At 35.6% G+C, this 19,464-nt stretch overlaps 1 protein-coding gene across 4 annotated transcripts in view; it reads right to left on the reverse strand.

Moving 5' to 3' along the window:
- The window catches only part of COL4A5 (collagen type IV alpha 5 chain), a 270,185-nt gene that overhangs the window by 149,748 nt on the left and 100,973 nt on the right, over positions 1 to 19,464 (reverse strand). For all 4 annotated transcript variants that reach the window (XM_031660975.1, XM_031660978.1, XM_031660977.1 and 1 more), the window contains exons 3-4: positions 16,772 to 16,831; positions 4,396 to 4,485 (exon numbers count right to left, since the gene is read on the reverse strand). In XM_031660975.1, the coding sequence (XP_031516835.1) occupies positions 4,396 to 4,485; positions 16,772 to 16,831 (150 nt within the window). The remainder of the gene's footprint in view (positions 1 to 4,395; positions 4,486 to 16,771; positions 16,832 to 19,464) is intronic.

Here is a 19,464-nt window from a genome sequence, read left to right on the forward strand (position 1 = left end):
TTTATAAACAAAATAGGAGCTGAAAATCTGGTCAGTTACCACATTATGTTAATGTGCTTGCCATGCTTGTATAATGAGCATCATCTCTGAGCCCAAATATGTGCTGTTCTTGAATCTGCTGTTTTTAAACCTCTGCTTTGTTTTATAATGCACTTTGTATTGGCATAGCTTAAGAACGATTTAAAAAGAACCATAAACTTTCCTTTCTAGCTGTCAGTTCCATACAAAAGAACCTACCCATGTGTGTATGTTAATATATGTACCCATTTCTAGTCACAACCGCATTACTGAGAATTGAGTCTTACCTCACTGAGTTTTCATTAACTATTTTCTTTAAAAAATCGGAATTAAAAAACCTAATTCTGCTCCAAGGAAAAGGAACTTTTAATAGCAAAAAATTGAAACCTACCTAAATAATTATCAACAGGGGACTAGCTTAATAATTTATGGTTTATATGTACACAATGTTAACTTATGGTTTATATATACAATGAAATACAATGCAGTTATACAAAATGAGGAAGTTCTGTATATATTGATAATATGATGTCTACAATGTATATTAAATTAAAAACAAAGGTCAAACTGTGTGTTCAATGTGCTACTATTTTACAAACAAAGGTTGTTAAAGTGTGTGTGCATAAGTCAGGGACTAATGGACACAGGTGAAAAGCAGAACTTTAATTGTATACCCTCTTAATTTATTTTGAATGACATGAACATACTGCCTATCAAAAATTAACTAAATTTGATTTTTTAGAATAAAAAAACCTTTGGAAAATTACGAGTGTACAGATTAAAGAATAATCCTACAAGTTTTTTGACTTAGTATATATGTTAACATACACATGTACCAGAATACCCAATCACATAAAGGGTATAAGTTCAGCTGTTCGGGGAAACATGGAGTCATACTGGACATAGAAGCACACAATGCTTCAAATTCAGAATCCTGAAAGTTTAGAAAGCAGTTTACCTTCTCTCTTTTCAGATAATTGAAATGAAATCACACAAAAAAATTGGACTGCTTTCTAAACTTAACCTGCATACAAGCACACCTTTATAAATGATCATGTTATTGTAGAATAGTCCTAGTTAATATTAAATTATTTCAAAGGAGTTCTAATTTAGGTAACTTATTACTTATTTTAATTGAACACAAATCTTTATTAAAACTGCCATCTCTCAGCAAGCATGGGGTGCAAGAAACTCAGTCCCTAATCCCAAGTAAACTTAGATACAAGAAATGTAACTTCTCCTGTAGCTTAATTCTCTTCTAAAATGCCTATTTCTATAACATGGCTGAAGTTTAATCTCAGTCCATTGGAGTTGCCACTTCATTTTCACAAGATCGTGTCTCAGTTTTGGATAACTTAACTAGTTCCAATATGTTGAGGAGTGCTACGGTCTAGTCCAAGTTGGTATTCATTGAGTTGTTCCATGCCAATAGGATGCATGGATTGCTGCCGAGTTAGTGCTCAATTCCATCCACTTGACTCTTTCAGATATCTCTGATACTTCTGTGCTACTCCTGGGTGCACAAGAATCATTCTGTTGCTCTTGCTCTTGATGTGCCATTAGAGACAGGAAATTCAGTTGAGTAGTTCATCTACCAAAATTGTATGCAGACATTTAGGGTCCTGCTGTTTTCTAAGTACTAAAGTTCTACTTGAGAAATTTAGCACAGGTCCCTTCTGCTCTTAAATCTAACAAAACTACCTGATGTACTGCTATCCTCCCAGAGATCATGACCAACATTCTCCCAAAATCTAAGCTCTGATTATAGTTAAGTGTTAAAAAGTATTCATGCATTTAAATTAATTTTCTCCCTTTATTGGAAAGACTACTTAGTAAGTATCCATTTGATTTCCTTAATACTCTAACAACATGATGTACCAACATTATATAAAATAATAAAATTAAGAAAAAGGGTTTTAAGCCAGTTTTCCTTTCCAGGCAAATGATCAGAAGTAGTCCTTTCATATATCAATTCACCAGTCTACCTAATACAGATGGAAAAAGGCACTCAGCCAAAAGAGTCATTTAAAAAAAAAACCCAGAAAATTATCTGAGTCTTAAGTTCACTATTGTCTCTTCCAATTCCATATCTTAATATGCACATTGAGATGCTATTCTTGCTCATGATATAGGACAGACTGCCCACATGGCAGTCAATGGACAGAGTCCCCACAACTGATAGGTTGAGACTACCTCCAGATCCATGAGATGATCCATGGGGCTGGAGGGTAGGGATCTAACCTCTCTTCCCTTTCTCCCACAGACTAACCTTGTGACTTCCACCTTACTAAATTCATTGATTGCCTGTCCCATGTAGTTTACACGACTCTGATTTTGACAAACTAATGTATATGTCACCTTATCGCTGAACCCTGCAGATAAACATCTGATTGCTGTGCTGCTATTACGAATGGACACTTCTCTAAACATGGACCATTTTAGTACTTCAGGTACCCTAACTTTATTACATTGAACCTGATAGACTGCAACAATTGTCTCTGATACCACAGGAACAAAATACCTCCTCGGATGTCAACTCACTCCTGTCCCATATGGTAGTAATTGAATTATCTGGGAAAAGGGACATATGATCTGTCATTGGAGCCATTTTGGCCTCGATGGTGGTGGCAATTTATTTCTCTATTCCTGCCTCCACCTTACAAAAATATTTCAATTTCATTCAAGTACTCTGCCCACCAGGAGGGACTTCTGGCTGGTTGATCCCCATGGTAACCAATGATTCTTACATTCCCAGAACTGTGTGCACTCTTCTTGGGATATTATTTCTTTTGTAAAAATCAGGCCTTCAACATTCCTACCAATGTAACATACATAATAGGACATTGATAAGAGATAACTCAAATATTCAAAACAGTCCCTCTCATTAAGCATAAAACATTACATAAAACAAAATGAGAACTCCAAAACTAGATAGACTCCGGTTATTCAGGAGAATTGCCAGCTGGCATTACCTACAGTCTACTCATGGGAATACTCCAGACAACTTTTCTCACTGTCAGCATCACTCAGTTAGGAAAGGTTGTTCACAACCTGTCTTTGACCCTCGCTGAGGTCATTAATGACACTGCTTTGGAAACAAAGCAGACTAGCCTCAACTCCTTGGCCCATGTAGTGTTAGCTAACCATAAAGCCCTTAAATGCCTGCTGGCCAATTTTGAGGGGTCTCTGTGATTGCCAGCACCTCATATTGTACCTAGATCCATGAAAACTGGCAAAGTAGAACAGTCCATCATAAGACTTAAGAAAAAAACCTCCTGGCTCTCTAACATAGACCAAGTGGGCTATGGGACATCTATTATTGGTTTGGCAATAGCTGGGGCTCATGCTTACATGCAGTTCTCCAAGCAGGCCTGATCATCCTGCTTAGAATATCATGACCATAATCTACTGTGGCCTCAGACATTATCCTGTTTTTGACAGAGTCCTTTAAAGCCCAACCCATTCAGGTCCATGGTGGGGCAGCTTACGTTTCTCACTCAGGTCCTGAAAAATCAAGGTATGGAATTGGGAATATGGCTCTTGTCTAAACACCTATGACTGTTTGGGTCCAACCAAAGTCCTCTTGGTAAGCCTCATAAGGGACAGCTACTCTCCACATAGCAGACTTGGTGCACAGCTAATGCACTGCAATCTCTGAAGTGAGTATCAGTTAAAGATTCAGGCTCCCATGGCTGGCTGTGCTCAACCGCATTTCTGCATTTAAAGGCCTCTTTTGGTGGAGACCTTCTTATGGGAGGAGAAAGAAACCATAAAAATACTTTTTCTGCACTCTGACTGAGTACTTTTCCACTCCTAGCTCTTCTCCTTCTCCCACCCTGCCCCTGGGTCCATACAACTGCAGGAGCTTTTCGTTCTGAGCTCCCTCAGCAGTCAAATGATTTCCAACATCTGTGCTGATCCATCTGACCTTTGCTGTTGATGCACCATGGGGACAAATAGAACAGTGGGGGAGTCAGCACTTTCTCCAGTTTAACTTTCCGCTTATAATATTGCAGTAAGTGAGTAAAGGTTTGACTGTTACTTTCATTTTGGCTTCTTGTCTTAATCAGCTACTCTAACAACTGGCAGTTCAGCTCTCTCCAGCTCAGTTAAGCTCTTGACAGAACTTAATTTTGGTGAAGGCAGTCAATAACTACATAAAATCAACAGCATCTTCCAAAAGCATCTGAACATGGCAGTAATATTTAGTTTTTTAACAAAATACAATAAAGTACAGACTGCCTGTCATTCCATTGTTTCATTTACGTATTAGTTTCTGGCTATAATTCAGTAACTTTTTAGTTGATGTGACACCTAGTCCCATATTTAAGATAACTTAATTCATCTGGCATTACTGGTTGGCAACATGATACATACCTTTTGTCCCCGAGGCCCTGGAGGCCCTTCTGGACCTGGAAATCCAGGTAATCCTGGGTGTCCTTCCAAACCTGGAAACCCTCTCTCTCCCTGAAATTAAATGAGAATGAAAGGTAAGGTCATTTGTGAATTTTCAAGCACAGGCATAGTTGAGATTCAAAAAGATCACATGACTATCTAGACAAAACTAACTTAATTTAATTATGTAAATTCACAGTATCTACTAACATGAGAAAACCTCTTAAGATGTGAGGGGGGAAAACATAAACCGTCTGGAAATTATATCATATATGGTAATCTCTTTCTTTCTTGTAAAAAGCATATCAGAAATGAAATGAGATTTAAACATACTGACATCAAGAGTTTAACAGGGAAGATAGCAATAAATCCAGGAAACTAGATCTGTAAGGGTTACATTAAATAAGTATGGAGCAGGGAAGGGTAAAAGGAAACCATCAGACAAGTTCCCAGGCTTGAAATTAACCAGAAAAAAACCTTCAGAACATCAAAACTTTCATTACTTTTTCTAATTGTAAAATTAATACTAAAAAGGAATACACATTCACTGTAGAAAACAAAAGTATATAGAAAACACCACCATTAATTCCTTTACTCAGAATAATTACCTGAATTATGACTCACGTCTGAGTTCCAACTGCAGCCTTTATCATCACCAGGACAGGAGGACTGCCTGTCTACCAGTGAGGACCCACCATATCTTATCAGCACCTTTACAGTAGGGTTGCCTGATATGAATATCTGTACAGCCAGAAAGGTGGGGTAGCAGAGCCAGCATGTGTACTAATGGTATTTAGATTAACATATTAGGGTTAGGTAATCTGCATACAGCCAATCCTAGTAAGGGTATAAACTCCAACACTAGGGGATCCAGTTACACAAAAATAATTCATCACTATGAAGTTTAAGAACGCCGAAGGCTCACAGCTTCATGGCACATGCTCCCAACTACGGGGCTACAAGTAGTTCCTCTACTTTCCTAAGGCTTGAAGGCTGTCTCTGGTCAGACCTCATTCTGGGAACCCTCTTGACAGATCCTACCCACAGTGACAGCCTGGACAGCACCTGAGAAAGAGAAAGCATCCATATCTACTAGGTGACTGACTAATGGGCCACTGAAGACACATATCTCTCGAGGTTAAGGTACAGCAGACTTTTATTTCTACTCTGAAAGTGTGTGTGTGCGTGTGTTTTGTAAGTACTAAGTTTAGTCTAAAAACCTTAGATGATTTTGTGCTGAATAATTCAATAATCATCCTATAATAAATACAAGTACTTTGAAAAGACTACTTCTGGTCAGTTTCCACTAGACGGAAATATTCCTGTATTTTTGACAATAATTATTGCTGACATATTACTACATTTCTTATTTTCCAGACATATATCCCTTTGCTGTTTTAATTAGTGATTAAATTATGATAATTTAGTATTCATTAACCTCAACACAACTGTTTTTAAGGAAATAAAACAAGGGGAAGAAATTAAGTTTTAAAATTTTTAGAGCTAGATTCCCTCAAATTATTACTGGCAGAGCTAGTAGTAGAAATCTGATCACAAATTACAGTCAGAAAGAAAGTACAAAGGAAAAAAAATCTAGTTACAGTAGATTTTCATGAAAGGAAAACAGATACATTTTGGGATCCCAGTTGGTATTTAGAGCATATCTCTGCCAAAACTGGAGGATAATACTTGAAGAAAGTCATGTTTTCTCAGAAGCAAAACTGCTATCTCGCCTACAGATAAGAGAGGAATAAGCTAAAAATTTTAAGTGGAGGTGCTAAAAAGCTTAATTTTGTTGATATTAATAAAACCATATACCTATAAATGATATATCCTGAAATCTCCTTGCACTACAGTCAAATAATATCATGGTCTATCTAGCAGAGTGAGCAATATTATAGTAAAGAAAAGAGAAGGGCGACCACCAGACAGTAGCAAAAGGAATTCAAAAATCAATACCAGAGCCTTTGAAAGGTACTAAGGTTACTAAGTAGAAACTATAGAAGCCTTGAGCAAGGATGTGGTGGGGGTGGGATCTTCCATCTAATTCCTAATACATATGGTAGGGAAGGTTGACATTTGTTGTTGCCTACTCTAACTACTGTAGATTTTACTGTAATTTGCTAACACAAAAAGAAAATGGCTATTTCTAAAGGTCAAACTTAAAAAAAAAAAAACTGGTTTATGCTGCCTGCCCATATTTGCATAAAAATATCATTCTTATTTTCCTTTGTGGAATAATATTTCTCTCCCTCTGCCTATCCTTTAAATAGTGATATTATACTGGATTCCTTTTTTGACCTTCTCTCTCTTTACCGGGGAATCTAAAATACCAACTCTTTTTCCTAAAAAACTAGGCTCTCATAGGCAACTGTCTCAAACATCTCCACTTGAATGCATACAGGCACCTAAAACTCAATGACAATAATAATAGCTAACATGTATTTAGTGTTTTCTATATGCCAAATAATTACTCTAAACTCTTTCCATGTTTTATCTTATTTAATACTCTCAATGTTAATATGAGGTAGACACTATATTTCCATTTTATATATTAAGAATCAGGACAACGAAAAATTTTGTAATTTTCCTAAGAACAAACTTGATATAAACAACATTGAATTCATGTTCTACTGTCTTCTCCATTCCAGGAAATAGCACAACCCAACTACCTCAGCCAGAAATTTGTAATAACTTTGACTCCCCTCACATTACTACTTCATCTAATGAATTATGTCTTCTTCAACTTTGTATTCTAAGTGCCCAACAGAACAAATACTCAGTAAATTCTCATTCAATAAATAAACTTCCTTAATGGATTAAATAAAATATATGGCATATGCTTTTGTCAAAAATTAAAAACATACAAGATTTAGGGCTAGGGGAAATTATACAAAGGACAACTTTTAGTGATCCTTTGGCTGGTTTATATATCATAAGCTAGTATTAAGAAGGATAAAAATCTGATGTACTGAGAAGTAGACTAGTTTGTGAGTTAAAGGCTTCCATAAAAGTGTTACCATTTTCAGGAAGCGCACTTTATAATGACAATAAGAAGTTGTATAATCATGCAACTTTAAAATAAAAAAGTATTTTAAGAATAGTTTCTCAAGGAAGAAAAAATTAACCAGGAAGATATTAGAATTCTGAGGATAGGAAAAATACAAAATAGGACAAACTGCTATAATAATAATTGAGATTAAAATTATTTCAGATTATAATGTAAAAATGCAGAAATTATATGAACATATTTATATGAACATATGGACAAGGCAAGACCTTTAATGAACAAATGAGATGATAATTTAATAAAGTAATGCAATTATAGGCAATTTGGTTCTCTTTTTTGCATAATGTCTAGTTTGTTTTTGTAGTTATGTAGCACTAGAAATATCTGATGTATTACAATTGGTAGAACAAGAAAATAGACCTTTGGCAACTGCCAAAATTGAGATACTCTAAGTCAGCTATAAAACTTTAAGTTGCATTAGAACCACTTGGAGAACTTATTAAAACACACATTACCTGGCCCCGACACCAGAGTTAGATTGAGTAGGTCAGCTGCAGAGCTTGAGATTTTGCATTCCTTACCAGCTTCCAGTAAATGCTGATGCCACTGACAGAGGCACACTTGGTTTAGTTAATGTTTGATTGTGACACAGATTTTATATTTTCAACTGGTTAACTTGATCTCATCAGGGGTCTAGCAAGTTTTCTTTGTTTAGCAATGTGCACTTGGAGACATTCCTTTCAGGGAAATCTAGATGTTTTATTTCTATGTTAAAAACATTTTAAAAGCAGTTTTCCTGAAGTATAATTAACATACAATAAATCATACATATGTAGAGTACACTAAAAAGTTTGGGGGTTTTTTGTTTGTTTTGGGGGGTGGTTATTTGAGACAGGATCTCACCTTGTTGCACAGGCTGGAGTGCTGTGGCACAAACACAGCTCACTGCAGCCTAGACCTCCTGGGCTCAGGTGATCCTCCCAGCTCAGCCTCCCTGAGTAGCTGGAACTACAAGTGTGTGCCACTATGCCCAGCCAATTTTTATATCTTTTGTAGAGACAGGGTTTCACCATGTTACCCAGGTTGGTATCAAACTCCTGGGCTCAAGTGATCCACCTGCCTCAGCCTCTCAAAGTGCTGGGATTACAGGTGTCAGCCACCATGCCTGGCCAAAAGTTTTGACACATATATACACCAGTGAAACTGATTTGGCTCTGGATTCTCACCCAAATCTCATCTCGAGTTGTATACCACATAATCCCCAAGTGTTGAAGGAGGAACCTGGTGGGAGATGACTGGATCATGGAGCCAGTTTCCCCGACCGACACTGTTCTCCTGATAGTGAGTGGGTTCTCACAAGATCTGATGGTTTTGTAATGGGCTCTTCCCTCTCTGCTCCTCACTCTTCTCTCTCCTGCTGCCTTGTGAAGAAGGTGCCCACTTCCCCTAAGCCTTCTGCCATGACTGTAAGTTTCCTGAGGTCGCCCAGCCATGCGGAACTGTGAGTCAATTAAACTTCCTTTGTTTATAAATTACCCAGTCTTGAGTATTTCTTTATAGCAGCGCAAAGATGGACTAATACAGAAACCATTACCACAATCAAAATAATGAGCATAGTCAATCCATTACAGAAGCTTCTTTGTGCCCATATCTTCCTTATTCCTATACCCATCTCCCTACTCCTACCCACCCCAGGCCATGAGAGATCTGCTGTCTGTCACTGTAGATTAATTTGCATTTTCTAGAATTTTATATAAATAGAATTATAAAGAATGTACTCTTTTTGTCTAACTTTTCACTCAGCATAATTACTTGGAGATTCAAACTTGCTGTGGTGAATATCAGTAATTCATTACTGTTTATTATTGAGTAGTATTCCATTGTAGAGATATACTGCAATGTGTTGATTCATTTACCTGTTGATGGGAAGTTGAGTTGTTTCCCGTTTCTGGCTATTACAAATAAAGCTACTATGAATATCCATGTACAAGATTTATATAGGCATATGCTTTGATGTCTCATGGGTAAATGTTTAGGAATCAACAGGGTCATATAATAGGTGTTTAACATTTTATGAAATTGCCAAACTTTGTAGACCATTTTCCACTTATACCAATAATCTATAATTGTTCCAGTTGCTTCCACATTCTCATCTATACTTGCTTTGGCTAAAAGTTATTATTAGATATTCTAATAGGTTTATGGTGGTATCTCATTGTGGTTTTCTCTTGCATTTCCCTAATTAACAATGTTAAGCATCTTTTCATGTATCTATTTGCCATCTATATATCTGCTTTTATTAAGTGTCAAAATATTCTTCCAATTTGTTTATAATTAAATTTTATTTGGAGCTGTTTGTTTTATTATTAAATTTTTAGAGTTCTTTATATATTCTGGATACAAGTATTTTATCAGATATGTAATTTGCAAATATTATTTTTCCTGGACTGTGAATTATCTTTTTATTCTTTTAACAATACTTTTAGAGGAGAACAAGTTATTACTTTTGAGGAAATACAACTTAACAGTATTTTCTTTGGTGGATCCTGTTTTTGATGTCACATCTATTCTCAAATTGGAAAAGAAAAACAAAAACAGATGTCTTTTAATGGATGAATGGTTAAACAAACTTTGGCAGATCCATACCATGGAATACTAAGCAATAAAAAGGAAGTAACTATTGATACATGCAGTAACTTGGATGCTTCTCAAAGGAATTATGCAGAGTGACAAAAGCCAGTCTTACAAAGGCACGTACTTTATGATTCCACTTGTATAACAGTTCTTTTTTACCTGCTTTTAGGTTCAGGGGATACAGGTGCAGGTTTATTACATGGGTAAATTGCATGTCACTGAGTTTTGGAATACAAATGATCCCATCACCCAGGTAGTGAGTGTCATACCTGATAGGCAGTTTTTCAACAGTCTCCCCCTTATCTTCCCCCACTAGTAGTCTCCAGTGTCTATTGCTACCATCTTTATTTCCATGTGTACTCAGTATTTATACTGAGTGAGAACATGTGGTATTTGGTTTTCTGTTCCTGCCTTAATTAGCTAAGAATAATGGCTTCCAGTTGCATCCATGCTGCTGCAAAGGACATGACTTCATTCTTCTTTATGGCTGCATACTGTTTCATTGTGTATATGTAGCACATTTTCTTTAGTCCACTAATGATGGGCATCTAGGTTGATTCCATCTTTGCTATTGTGAATAGTGCTGTGATGAGCATATGAGTGTATGTGTCTCTTCAGTAGAACAGTTGCTTTTCCTTTGGGTATACACCTAGTACTGAGATTGCTGGGTTGAATGGAAATTCTGTTTTAAGTTCTTTAAAAAATCTCCAAACTGCTTTCTACAGTGGCTGAACTGATTAAAGAATCTCCAAACTGATTTCTACAGTGGCTGAACTAATTCAAATTTACACCAACAATGTACAAGAATTCTCTTTTCTCTGCAACCTCACCAACATCTGTTATTTTTTTAATTTTTAAATAATAGCCATTTTAACTGAGATAATGGTATCTCATTATGACTTTAATTTGCATTTCTCTGATGATTAGTGATATTGAGAATTTTTTCACATATTTGTTGCCCATATGTATGTCTTCTTTTGAGAAGTATATGTTCATGTCCTTTGCCCATTTTAGAAATTTTTTTTTTTGCTTGTTGAATTGTTTAAGTTCCTTATAGATTCTGGACATTAGACCTTTTTTGGATGCATAGTTTGTAAATATTTTTGCACATTCTGTAGGCTGTCGGTTTACTCTGTTGATAGTTTCTTTCACTATACTCTTTTGTTTATTTTGTTATTTTGCTCTTTAGTTTAATAAGGTCACACTTGTCAATTTTTGTTTTGTTGAACTTGCTTTAGGGAACTTCGTCATAAATCATTTCCCAAGGACAATGTCTAGAATGGTATTTCCTACGTTTTCTTCTAGGATTTTTATAGTTTGAGGTCTTACACGTCAGTCTTTAATTCATCTTGAGTTAATTTTTGTATATGGTGAAAGGGAGGGGTCTGATTTCATTCTTCTACATATGGCTAGTCAGTTATCACAGCACCATTTATTGAATAGGGAATTATTTCCTCATTGCTCATAAAACTGATTTTTCTTTACTGATCTTAGTTTGTTGGTTTTGTTTATTCTGTGATCTTTCTAAACTCACTTATAAGTTTTAGGAGTATTTTAGCATATGTCATAACATTTTCTCCACTGACAAATCATATCGTCATCAAAAAAACAAAAAATATATATCTTCCTTTTCAATCTGGATACTTTTTCGTTTCTTTTTCTTGTCTTACTGTACTGGCAGTGTTGAATAGAAATGGTGAGAGCAGATGTTCCTGAAGTTAGGAGAAAGGAACTCAGTCTTTCTCCATTGAGTATAATTTTAGCTTTAGGGATTTGGCATATGCCCTTTACGGTTGAGGAAATCTTTTCTACTCCTAGTTTACTAAGAGTAATTTTTATTAGAAATGGATGTTGAATTTTGTTAAATGCATTCTTTGTATCTATTAAGATAATTACATGGGGGTTTATATATTTACGCTCTAAATTTTGTTTTGGTCTTAATATAGTGAATCACAATTTTTGATTTTCAAATGTTAAACCAAACATGGATTCCTGGCATAAATGCCACTTGGTCACAACCTGTCATCCACTTTATATGTTGTTGGATCTGATTTGCTAAAACTTTAAGAATTTCTGTATCTATGCTCATGAGGGATACTGATCTGTGGTTTTCTGTTTCTGTAATTTTGTCATCGTTTCATTTTGGTATCAGGGCCATGCTTGCTTCACAAAATTAACTGGAGGGCATTCAATATCCCTCTGTTTTTTGAATAAGTTTATGCAAGACTGACACTGTCACTTGCAAAAATGTTTCATAGAATTCATCAGTAAACTCTTCTGGAACAGGAATTCTTAGTTGGAAGGTTTGTAATTCAACTTCCTTAGCATATATAGGGCTATTTATATTTTGCTTCCTTCATTCTACACGCATTCTCAATCACACATTACATTTGTTTTTGTTTTTGGTAATGTATATTTCTTTTTTTTTTTTTTTTTTTTTTTGAGACGGAGTCTTGCTCTGTCGCCCAGGCTGGAGTGCAGTGGCCAGATCTCAGCTCACTGCAAGCTCCGCCTCACGGGTTCACGCCCTTCTCCTGCCTCAGCCTCCCGAGTAGCTGGGATTACAGGCGCCCGCCACCCGCCACCTCGCCCAGCTAGTTTTTTTGTATTTTGTAGTAGATACGGGGTTTCACCGTGTTAGCCAGGATGGTCTCGATCTCCTGACCTCGTGATCCGCCCGTCTCGGCCTCCCAAAGTGCTGGGATTACAGGCTTGAGCCACCGCGCCCGGCCGGTAATGTATATTTCTTAAGGAATTTGTCCATTTCCCCTAAGCTGTCAAATTTATTGTTATAAAGTGATTTATGATAGTCCCTTATTGATCTTTTAATGATTGTAGGGTCATTCCTGATATGGGTAATCTGTGTTTTCTATTTTCTTATCATCTTTTGTGCCATCAATTACTAACTTTTGACTGTGTTTTCTATTTTTCTCTAGTTAATATATTGCTACTTTTGTCTTTATTATTTCCTTCATTATCTTAAATTTAATTTGCTTGTCCTTTTCTAGCTTCTTAAGTGAGAAACGTAGGTCACCAATGTTAAATCTTTCTTCTTTTCTAACATAGACATTTAAATCTATTTCCCACGTATGCCCTGCTTTAATCCCATTCCAAAATTTTCAGTTTTCAACAATATGTAACTAAAATCATTTTCTAATTTTCCTTGATTTCTTCCTTGGTCCAGCAGTTATTTAGAACAGTGCTTTCTAAATTCCAAATAGAAGGAATTTTCTACAAATATTATTATTATTTATTTCTTACTCATTCCATTGTGATAAGAGAATATACTGATATTTTTAATCTTTTGGTAATTAGAGGGTCTCATTTTGTGACCTATCTCATAGTCTACACTGGTGAAAATTCCATGGCTCTTGAAAAAAATTATATTCTGTAGTTGTTTGATATAGGGCTCTTTATATGTCAGTAAAGCCTAAGTTGTTAAGAGTGGAACAACTGAAATAGGAGTGTTAGAATCACAACCATGATTGTGGATTTGTCTATTTCTCCCTTTAATTCTGTCAGTTTTGGCTTCATGTATTTTGAATCTCTGTTATTACACTTGAAACAGCGCTTTGTGTTAAATAAATAGAGGAAAAAAGATACAATCTTCTTATATTTACCCATATTTACACCATTTCTATTACTTTCCATTCCCTCCTATAAATTCACAAATCCATCTAGTGAGATTTCCCCTTAGCCTGAAGAAATTTCTTTATATTTATTTTAATGCAAGCCTCTTCATGAATAATTCCCTATTTTTATTATGAGAAAATGTCTTAAATTTGCCTTTATTTTTGAAGTATATTTTCATTGTATATAATAATTGTGCTTGCAAATTTTTTACCTCTCCAACGATGTTCTCACATTGCTGTACGTTATCCAATCTTTTTGATGAGAAGTCTGTCATCATTCATATAATTGTTCCACTATACACAGTGTAAATTTTTCTCTAGCTTCTTTCAAGATTTTCTTTCAATCTCTATTTTTTCAGTAGTTTCATTATGATGGGCCTAGGTATAGTTTTCTTCATTTTTATTTTGCTTGAGGTTTGCTGGACTTCTTATATCTTTAAATTTATATTTTTCACCAAGTGTGGAGAATTCTTGTCATTCTTAGTGTCCCATAATTTATTTTTCTTTTTGCTTTCCTGTTCTTTCTCTCCTGTCCTAGAGGACTCCATTTATATTTGTATTAGACCATTTGACACTGTCACAGAGGTCACTGGGGTCCTATTCTGTGTTTTTTTTTTTTTTTTTCATTTTTTTCTTCAGTGCTCTTCAGATTGAGTTGTTTCTTCTGATTTATCTTTAAGATTACTGACTATTTCTTCTGCCATCTCCATTCTATTGTTAAGCCCATCTGGTGAATTGTTTTTTTCTTACATTCTGCTTTTAAAATATAAATTTTCCTTTTTAAAATACAGTTTCCATTACTCTGTTGTGATTCCTTATTTGGTCACCCATTATGAGGAGATTTTCCTTTTCTATTTTCTGCTTTAAATCATAGTCTACAAATTCCAACATCTGTGTTAGCTCAGGGTTGGTTTTCATTGATTGGTCTTTTTCTTGAAGTAGATCACTTTTACTTGGTAAGTTTTAATTGCATACTGGACATCGTAGGTAATATGGAGAGATTCTGGATTCTCTTAACTTCCTCTGAAGAGTACTGATTAAACTTCTATTTTAAGAAATAGCATAGTTAACTCAGCTGAACTTGAACTTAAAACTCCATTCTCCTTTCAACGGACAATGGTTAAATCTATGCTCAGTTATTGCAGACTTCCAGCTGTTCCTTTTTGCTGGGTTGTATGAACCTTCCTCTATAACTATAAACTTCAGGATTCAAGCAAGAATTTGGATGGAATCTATAAGCAATTTTTTGAGCTCTTTCTAATGTGTTTCCCTACATTCCAGTATATCCCCCTTCACTTTCCAGCCATTCTGGCATCCTCAACTCTGTCTGTTGACTCAAGCCAGTAAGACCATGGGTTTTTGTCTGGGTTTTAGCCATCCTTTGCCATGCAGACTAAGGGCTATACTCAGGGGAAAAGCCATATAAATGCAAACATGCCCAGTGTATTTCCTTTCTTTCAAGTGCAGAGTCCTCTCCTCTTTTTCCTTTGGTTATTTTCTTGTACTATCGCATAGCTATTACATTTTGTCCAGAGTATTCCATTCTTATCTCAAGAACAGTTAATCTGATAAACATCACTCTACTATTATATGAAGTTAATCCCTCTTGGTATTTTCACCACTACAGAAAGCACCCTTACTGCAAAACTACTCCCATCAAACTAATGTTACTCAAATAGTCTTCTGCAGAAGACTATCCAATTAATATTAACAGCTGCTCTGTTAGGGGAAAAGTCTATATAACATGGTCAAATGGGGCTTGGAAATGTAGCATTACAAAACAAACAAATAGGTTTCTTTGCTCCAGAACTTACAAGAATGTCTAATATGCTAACGTACCTTCTATACCTCTAAGTAGATTATGCCCTAGAGATACTGTCCTAAACTGCTTCATATATAATTAGCAACATTAACTCATTCATTAAAAAATATTGAGCCTCAAAGAGTGGAGACTAGAGTATGACCCCATCTCCTAGTATAAGACTATAATTCACTGTGCCTTTTTTATTTTATAATATTAATGTCATTCACTGACTTACAGTGGTTAGGCTTATGCTATATAATCTTCATCAATACTTACTTGGTAATCATAATATCTGTACAATAGGAGATGCTGATGTGGAAAAGGTAAGATAGAAATAAACACTCAGCTGGGCACGGTGGCTCACACCTGGAATCCCCTGCCAAGGCGGGTAGATCCCTTGAGGCCAGGAGATCGAGACCAGCCTACCCAACATGGCGAAACCCCATCTCCACCAAAAATACAAAAATAAGTTAGGCATGGTGCTGCATGCCTGTGATCCCAGCTACTTGGGAGGCTGAGGCATGAGAACTGCTTGAACCCAGGGGGCGGAGGTTGCAGTGAGCCTTGATTGTGACACTGTACTCCAGCCTGGGTGACAGAGCAAGACCGCGTCTCAAAAAAAAAAAACAAATAGACGTTCATCTATTATTAACCTGCATAGACTAGATAAAAATACATGAAATTGCCTGGTATCTGGCAGAGATTAGTAGCTTGATAAATGTTTAGCTTCCTTCTTAAGTGTTTTTCCCCTGTCTTTACCTATTAAGTAAGTTAGTGCTTTCAATAAGACCAATCAGAGTTTGGCAGATTATAGCTCTCAGGCCAAATGCAGATACTAAAGGACCCCAACACTTACCCAAAGGTAGCCACTGGGCTAGGGTTTCTGCACTATTGTCCCTTCTGTGGTTGCCAGAAATATGTTACCAGAAACGGGTCCTGATCCAGACCCCAAGAGGCTCATGTTCTAAGATCCAAGAGCTAAGAATGTTTTTTGTCACTTTTAAAGGTCTATTTATATAAAGGAGTTAAGAATATATGACAGAAACTGATGTGTCCCATAAATCCTAAAATGTTTGCTATATGGCATTTTACAGAAAATCTTTGCTGACCCTAAGATATAATCTAATCTTTATAAGCTTTCTAAAATAAGCAGTACAATAGGATTCATTTCACTTACTTAAGTACTGAGATAGAAGTCCTGTTTTTTTAAAAAATATTTATTAAAAACATTAGTTTACTGGCTTTACTAAATTTTCAAATGCCAATCTCAGACCTCACCTTTTCCCCTTTTATGCCACTGCAGTCACACTTTGATCCTGGAGAACACCCATAGCAAGCCTATAAGGAAGAAAAAGAGGGAAAAAATCATTAAATATGAACCCAAAAATCAGACTCTGACTTACAGCTCAACTGAAATCAACAATCCAAACTTGTAAGATAAATACCAGAAAAATATCTGAAAATATATATCAAATTGTAAATAACAGTTACCTCTCAGGAAGCTTACACCTTTTATTATATACACTTCTGTCTGAACTTTTCAAAATGAGCAAACATAATTTTTATAATTTTAAAGTGAAAAATATCATTTTACAAGATGTTAAAAATGAGAGATCTCTCAATAAAGGCTAAAGATGGAAAGCGACACCATCTTCTACTTACAACAACAAAAACCCATGCACATATATTCACATATAAAGCACAGACATACATTTCAAAGTTAATTATTCTTACATTAACAGCCATTTGGGGTTATCACTACCCTTTACCTCTTCATTAATGCATGAGTGTTGACAGTATGCACAATCTAAAATATGTTAAAAATGGAAAAGAAATTCATACAACTTCCCTGTAATATGATTTGCCACATGTCCAAACTCTCAGGAACTCTCCTTTTTTTCTTCTAACATTGCTTGTAAGAAATTACCTCTCACTCTATATTAGCAGTGACCTTGGCAACTAGACAACAATGCCTACCACTTCAAGTCACTTGTTTCTCTCCATTCATGAGCAATCATGGAGCATAAAATATATAACACTATCTTTTACCACCTTCCTTTCTTTTCTTTGCTCCTACTCCTTCATCACTAATAATAGCTCAGTCTCTAACAGCTTTACCATAAATGCTGCTCCCACAGTCTAGATGTTCTAAATAGGCATTCAATCATATTAGGAATTGAGGTCTTCAAGCCAGAAAAATATCCTCCTCTAAAATAGAAAACTTATGGAGGAAAAGAATACAGTATGTGACTTCTGCCATTCAGAAATATCCTTTACTCTTAGAAAATGAACTGCTTGGAAAAACAAGTTAGTTTAATATACATTTATAGTTTAGTATTTATTTGCAAGGAGGTGGCATTCTTTTCATCAGATAGATATCAGACTGAGTTACTGAAACCTTTATGTGATATAAATACCAAATAATGACCATCAACCTTGAGGGCCTTTGATATAAAATACCTTAGCCTGTTGCTCAACATTTCATGATTTCCTTTACTCTAGTCACTACTGAAGCACCCTCCTCAGCCCTTTTGAAAGTACTGACCTTATCCTTCTGATCAGAACTTCTAACTAACTCAGCTGCAACTAGAAGTCACCTGCATGCGGAAACCTCTTTTCCTGATTATAAGAGCAAACTACAATGGCTTGATGTTGGAGTGATGTCTCACTCACACTACAAGAGGCTGCTCCAGTGAAAGTTGTGCTCCTGACACTTCAAACAGAAAGTCTGTTATGCAGCTATTATTTATTATTCATAGATGTTTGGGGATTATATACTGATTTTAGTATTTTATGCTAACTACACTACAGATTAAATAGGATTATTCAGGCTTATTCATCAAACATGAACTGAATATTACTAGAGGCCAGAAAAATTTTTAGGCACTAGACTTCTAAGATGAATAACACACAGCTCCCTCCAATATATGTAACTAATTCGAGAAATATTTATTGATCACCTGTTATGTGACAGCCACTATGTTATGTTAGGTGCAGGTAGAAGTACAAAGTACATCATTGCTCTCTAGTGGGAAGGATGACCCCATCTACAAAGAGTTATATTACAATGTGCAGGAAACAGAGGTTAATTAAAAATATATAATATTTTTGTGCAAACATAAATTTTAAGTTCCAGACTACGGATTTTATAAAATTTAGAAGATATCGTTTCACAAGAAGATACTGATTCACAAGTTCACAAGACAGTAACTGTCAATGGTCATACTCCCTGAATTAGATTGCGCATGTTGTCAACACTCATGCATTAATGGAGAGGTAAAGAGTAGTGGTAACCCCAAATGGCTGTTAATGTAAGAATAATTAACATCTGACATTGAAATGCATGTCTGGACTTTGTATGTAAATATATGTGCATGGGTTTTGTCGTTGTGAGTAGAAGGCAGTGTAGCTTTCCATCTTCAGCCTTTATTGAGAGATCTTCCTCGTTTAAATACAAATTAAGCTCCTAAAAATAATGCAAAACAACAGTCTGAGAGAATTTCATTGATATGAACAAGATTCTATGTGGCCTTTCTTTATAATTGCACTTTGACTTCTGAATATCCAACAATAGCCCCTAACTCCTAATACAATTTATAAACAAGAAAAGCCTTAAATACTCTTGCATGTCATTTTACAAGTAATTTTACGTAATTTTTTGCAATTTTTTTATTAATCAACGTGTAGCTTTACTTTAGAAAGAACACAGATTTAAACAGTTGGGAATTATAGATAAATGTGTTTAAATGCAATTTAAAATTTTAATTTATATTCTATTTATTCCACCTAAGTTATGAGAATTACTCTGGTACTCACAGGTTAAAACAAAGCAGGCAATTGTAATACGCACACCAACCACTAGATGCCACTTTCTATACAGTTATAACAGTGGCGCCCACAAGGAGATAGTCCCAGTTTGACATCTGGTTAATGGAACAACTTGTTTTTTTTTTTTTAACCAACATCTATTA

The sequence above is a fragment of the Papio anubis genome, chromosome X, assembly GCF_008728515.1.
Source record: "Papio anubis isolate 15944 chromosome X, Panubis1.0, whole genome shotgun sequence".
In the NCBI taxonomy this organism is placed as follows: domain Eukaryota; kingdom Metazoa; phylum Chordata; class Mammalia; order Primates; family Cercopithecidae; genus Papio; species Papio anubis.